Here is a 6,000-nt window from a genome sequence, read left to right as displayed (position 1 = left end):
GCTGCAGAGGACAGGGCCACGAGGGCAAACTGTGGACATTGGTGGTGATGTGGAGAGGAGACAGATGACAGTAGAGCAGAACAGGCCCCAAAGCTGTGACAACTCACTCTCTGCCTCAGGGTGGTATGTACAGACCCTCTGTGTTGGCTCTCGTGCATGAACTGTCCCAGCATGAGCAGAGGCTTGGGGTGTCCATGTCCCTGGGATGGGGTACACCCAGAGCAGGTCCATGCTTTGCTGCCAGGATGAGGAGAGTCCCTTCTGGGTGTCAGGGGAGAGCCACTCCATTGCAGTGGGTGCTGTGCCTATCGTGGGGACATGTAGTAGGGCAGCTGGCCCTTGTGGAGAGAAGGGGGCACTTGTGGGGATCCCTGCGTGGTGTGGGGTTTCACAGTAAGGTCTCTGACATGGGGATTCCCATGTAGGGTGAGGGTGGTCCTCTGCAAGGCCTTCAACACCAGGAGGCCTGTGGGGAGTGTGTGTGACCCCACAGGGTCTCTGCCATGTGGAGATGCCTCTGGGAAGTTCCTGAAGGGTTGTTTGGGAGTTCCTGGGTGAGGGCACCAAGATGGGGATCTCTGTGTGGGGCAGCCAGCCAGGAGTCCTGTGGGGAGAGTGGGGATACCACTCTGTCCAGAGGTTGAGCATCCTCTGTTGGGTCCCTTCCAAGGGATGGCTCTTGCTGGGTTGCTCCTTTGGGGTTGCTGTGGGGATGCCCATGTGCAGTGTGGGGGTCCTCTCCTGGGCCCATGGTGGGGAGGGGTCCCAGTGGGGATGCCCATGTGCAGTGTGGGGGTCCTCTCCTGGGCCCCCACAGTCCCTGTGGGGAGGAGGTTCCCACAGGGATGCCCCTGTGCAATACTGGGGCTCTCTCCCGGGCCCCAGCCGGGGGACGGTCCCAGCTGGGGTCCCCCTTGGGGGTCGCAGCCGGGGTACCCCCACGGGTCCCGGCAAGCGCCCTCACCGCCCCTTCCTCCCGCAGGGCCCCCGGGCGGGCTGTGAGCGCGGCCCCCGGTGCCGGTGCCGGTGCCGGTGCCGGCCGCCCCGCCGCGCCGCACGGAGCATGCCTCTGAGCCCCGCCGGCAGCAAGCATGAGAGCCCCGAGTCGCCGCCGCCGGAGCGACAGTCCTGCGGAGCCGGGGAGCCGGGCGCCGGGCCCGGCCTGCGGGAGGAGACGCGGCGAGACCCGGCCCGCGGCCCCGCCGGGCCCCGCTCCCCCAAGCTGGGGGCCCCGCCGCGCATGGAGGAGCCCGCGCCCGGCGCCATCGTCGTCCGCATCGGCATCCCCGACCTCCAGCAGACGGTGAGTGTCCCCCCGGACCCCGGCCCCACCCGGCAAACTTGGCGTTGCAGTGGGCGGGGGGCAGCCCGGTGCAGGACGGCTGCCCGGAGACCCGCTGCTCGCTACCCGACTCCCCGCATCCCCGTTGCCCCGCGTCCCCGGTCCCCGCTCTTTGGTCCCCATTGCCCCGCGTCCCCGGTCCCCGCTCCTCGGTCCCCACTGCCCTGCTGTCTCGCTCCCCACTCCTCGTTGTCCGCTCCCCAGATCCCCGCAGCACCCGGGGAGGATGCGGCCAGAGCAGTCCGGCAGCCCCGGCTGCAGCGCTGCCATCCCGCTGCCATCCCGGTGTTATCCCGGTGCCTCAGCCCGGGGACCGCGGGGCTGGGCCTGGGGAGCGGGCACAGCTTGGAGGAGCTCCATCACCAGCCTGGAGCCGGTACCAGCACTGCTCCAGCACCGTCTCTAGCACCGGGATCAGCTCCGGCATCAGTACTGGCCGGGACAGGCTGCGGGAGCCCGGAGCTGCTCGTGGCTGTGTGGGCAGCAGGATCAGGCAGGTGTGCGGGCTGCAGGGTGTCTGCGGGTGTGCATGGTGTGTGTGTGAAGGCTGAGGTGGCCGCGGGGGTTTGCACGGCGCTGTGAGGGGATGTGCTGTGCTGGGCACAGTGCCAGTGCCACAGGCAGGACCTGCAGGAGTGACCCACTGGGAGCCCAGGTGTGACACGGGACTGTGGGACAGTGGTGTGGCAGCAGCGTGGCTGTGGTGTGGGGCAGCAGGGCTGGCGTGGAGGGCAGGGGTGTCCCGGGCAGGGGCAGGGCTGGGGGGCACTGGGGTTCGAGTGCTCGGGGGAGTGATTGAGTGCTTGGAAACTGAACCTGGTCAAGGCTGGGCAGCCAGTGCCCTGGAGGGTGGTGGTAAGGAAGCCCCACACCAGGAGCACTCGTTATGGGTAACAAAGCCCTGACCAGGAGAACTCTTTAGAGGGGGAGCAGTGGGAGTAGAGCCTTACCTGTGCTTGCCTGGCCACGTGTGGGCTGCACAGGGAGCCAGTGCTCTGGGACAAGGTGCTGGGGGCAGGTGAGGGGGTGCCCTTCAGGGATGAGGGGTTTGCTTTGGGAATCTGAGTAGGCTTTGGAGGAAGCAGCGATGCTGGAGCCAGTGAGATGGGTTTGTTGTAACTCCACCGACCCCTTCCTACCCTCTGCAGCCAGGGTCCCAGAGGCAGAGTGAAGCATCTCAGCCTTGCCAGACCCAGGATCCCCCGGGGCAGTGGAAGGAAAGGGGCACTTCATGCAGAGCATCTTTGCATGCGGAATGTAGGAATTTCCCACCCAGATCTCCCTTACCCATGAGGCAGGTGCATATGGTGCATATCCAAGAGCTGGAGAGTAGTAGCAGAGTTCTGGTGCTGCCTCTGTGGACTGGGGGTGGGTGGCAGCAGAGTAGGAGCCCCTGGGGAGCTGCTGGCCTGGGCTCCCCTTGGACCACCCAGCAAGGTGGGCACGGAGCAGTGTTGGGGATCTGGCAGAGGATCCAGCCTGGAACCCCTCCACCCAGGCAGGACCCAGCACCTCTGGGTGCCCCTGGGGCTGGGATCTGGCTTGGCAGGGGCAGCACAAGGCTGGGGTGCCACTGGCTTTGCTGCTGCCAGCTCTGCTGGCAGTAAGGGTGGCAATGGTCTCTTTTGCCATCTCCAGGCACAGGGTGGACAGGTAGCTTTTCACATCAAGTCAGGCTCTGTCAGTTGCAAGTGATGCAGAGATCAGGCAGTAACTGAGATCCGTCAGGGTGCAGCCCTGTGGGGACAGCTGGGAAGGTTTCTGGACAGACCATGGTAGGTTCACAGTCTGTAAGGTGGATTTGCAGCCCTGGGGAGGGCTGTTGTCATCTGCAAAACACGTGGTTCTGAAGCACAGCCTGGTACCTGTGGTGCAGCTGGGAAAGCTCTGGAGATACTGAAGGATCTGCCTCTTGTGGAACTATGTCCTGTGTTGTCCAGGCTCTGGGGGTCTGACGTGTCTGTCCTGTGCTGGCATTTGTCCTGTGGGAGGGGTCCTCCCCCATGCAGGGCTTTGGTGAGGTGTCAGGGACCAGCCAGGTAATGTCCCACCACTGAGGGCTCCATGTGCAAGCAGCTCTTTGAGGAACACAGTGCTGGCTGTGGGTGCCTCAGCAGGCAGAAATGCTGAGCTCATGGAAGCGATTGATATGAAAAAGATGAGTAAATTACTCTTCTTCACACTTGTGGTTTAAAAGTCCAATAGTAAAACGGGGAGTGGAAGTGTGCTGGCATCTAGGCTTCATACAGACTGCTGTTCCAAAGCCCTGCTGCTCCCAGGGTGGATGTAGGTGTTGGCAGGAGAGGAAAGACTTCCTGGGGCCATTGTGGATGAGGCTGGGGCAGCACTGCTCTCTGGGGATGCCCCCCAGGACCCCCAGCACCGGGGCTGATGTGGGTCACACGCAGACTCGGGGCAGATCTGCCCCATACACACAGTGATGGGAATGGACACCGGGCACCAGGCTGTGGCACAATCCCTGCTCACTGCCTCCTGCTCTGAAAAACTTGAGCAGCTGCTGCAGTATCAGAGAGGGAGGAGGAGGAGCAACCGTCTGGTCTGGTCGGTGGTGTGGTGTTTGAGCAGCAGCCTGTGATGGTGTGATTAGGTACTGTGGTGCTGAACTCCCGAGGGAGCAGAGCCAGAGTGCTCAGCAGCTGCCTGCAGGGATCATGTCTTGCTGGATAGAACCCTGCTGGCAAAGCCCCTCTGCCTCCTGTGTCAGTGCTGGCTTTGGGGGTGCCCCTGCTGGGTGGGCTGTGCAGGATGGAGCGGGTGGGCAGGGATGAGCCCTGGGTTGTGCACCCTGTTCAGGGCTGAGCAGACCCCATGGAACAAGAGGGCTGCAGCTGGGAGTTTGGGGAGCTGGTGGGATGGTGCTGGGAACCTGAGCATCCCACAGGTCCCAGTGCCACCCTTCAGCCTCCCTCCACTCCTGGCTCAGCTCTGCCAGAGAAGCAGCAGAGCAGGAGCTGGACTGGTGGCAGCAGGTCCAGCATGGAGCTCCGGGTGCCCACGCTCGGTGCTGTGATAGCCTTCCCCTCCACACACCCATTCTCTACCCTGGCTCTAGGGCAGGGAATTGATTTGTTTTGACAGCCTGGGCTCTGTAGCAGCTCCCAAGGTAGCAATTTATTTGGAGTTAGGTAACCTGGGAGTCTTCTCCCTCTTTTAACCATGGTCTGTGGGAGCTGCTGGTGCTCCCTGGTGTCCCCCTGCACAGGGTGTGTGCACAAGCCTGGGCAAAGGGAAGAGGGGGCCAATGTGTTTGGGATCCCTCCTAACACTGGTGGAGCTTCTCTGTCTTGGCCCACGGCTGCTCATCCTGTGGGAAGAGCCACTTCAGCTCAGATTTCAGCTGTGCCATGTGCTGTGGGAGGGGGTGCTGGAGACCCAGGATAAAATTATCCAAAACACCCACAAGATCCATGAGGTTGTAGTCTGTGTTTTAAGGTGACAGAAGCATGCCCAAGCTCAGGTTGGTTTATCTGAAATAGTTACGAGTTGTGGGTCTGGATCATTAAAACATATTTGAGAAGAGATTACCAACATCTTGCTGCAGGGGCACTTTGGGAGGGGATGGGAACCTTCTCAGGGGCTCGGTGGAAGGAAAGGTGCAGTGCAGGGGCAATCCTTGGAGAAAGCAGAAGGGCCTCCAGTGGTCATCACAGTCCTGTCTGGCTGCACTGGGTGCAGGCACTGAAATCCTGTGGGGTGTCTGCCCAAACCTGGGGTGTATCCTAAGGAAAAGCCTTCCTTCAGCAGCTGGTGGGCAGTGCTGCCCACCCTCCATGTGCCACCATGGTTAAAGCTGGGGAGCCACAAGGAACTGGCTTTTCTGTTCACTTTTTCACTGCAAGCAGGGAAAACTTGTTTCAGGGAATCACGGCTCGGCACATTGCATTAACAATATATATGTAGAGAGATAACAGCCTCTTGCAGACACGAGTGGTACTTGGGAAGCTGCTATCAGAGAGCTGAGAATATTGAAATAGCTCAGGAAGATCTAGAGGAACGGTGCTGCACAGCTGATGAGCCTTCCTCCCAGAGCCTTCCCAGGGCCTTTCTTCTCCATTGTGTGCTGGCAACTCTTTTTTCCCTTTTAAATCATGTTAAAACCAGACCGAGGAGCTGCTGGAGGTTTAAAAAATGTTTTTCCCTGTTAGCTTCAGAGCTTCAGCCTGCAGCTGGGTCGGGAGCCCTGTGGATCTGGTGGTGTCCAGCTTCATTCCAGGTGTTGACACTGAACAGCAGCAGCACCAGGGATGCTGTGAGCCCCTGGCAGTGCAGGTGGAGCCTGTGATTTAAATACCCACCACCCACACCCCTCTCTACTTAGCACCTTATCTACTATCACAAAGCAGCAATAAAAAGCTCCAAGTCATGTTCTTGCATTTTTATCTTCTCTGAGGTAATTTTTAACTCGAGGAATGAGGACTGGAAAGGTTTTGCATTACCACAAAGGCTTTTTTTTTTCTTGCATTACCACAAGGGCTTTTCTCAGGGGCCAGGAGGACACAGTGGACATGGAGGTGTAGGAAAGCTGGTGGAGAATGGGGCAGGACCCAACCTGGTTTGCCCAGAGAGGGAAGGGAGCCTGAGAGAAAGGAGAGGAAAATCAGGAGAACTTTTTTGCTGCACAGGGAAGAGCTGGAGGT

General features: G+C 60.3%; 1 protein-coding gene across 1 annotated transcript in view; it reads left to right on the top strand.

Moving 5' to 3' along the window:
* The first annotated feature begins 1,203 nt into the window (after nt 1-1,203).
* The window catches only part of SHANK3 (SH3 and multiple ankyrin repeat domains 3), a 289,287-nt gene continuing 284,490 nt past the window's right edge, over nt 1,204-6,000 (top strand). Inside the window, exon 1 of the mRNA XM_030456676.1 lies at nt 1,204-1,303. Coding sequence (XP_030312536.1) covers nt 1,241-1,303 — 63 coding nt within the window. The 5' untranslated portion in view covers nt 1,204-1,240. The remainder of the gene's footprint in view (nt 1,304-6,000) is intronic.

The sequence above is a fragment of the Calypte anna genome, chromosome 10 (genome assembly GCF_003957555.1).
Source record: "Calypte anna isolate BGI_N300 chromosome 10, bCalAnn1_v1.p, whole genome shotgun sequence".
In the NCBI taxonomy this organism is placed as follows: Eukaryota; Metazoa; Chordata; class Aves; order Apodiformes; family Trochilidae; genus Calypte; species Calypte anna.
Note: the sequence above shows the minus strand (reverse complement) of the source record. Positions and strands in the feature narration are given on the sequence as shown.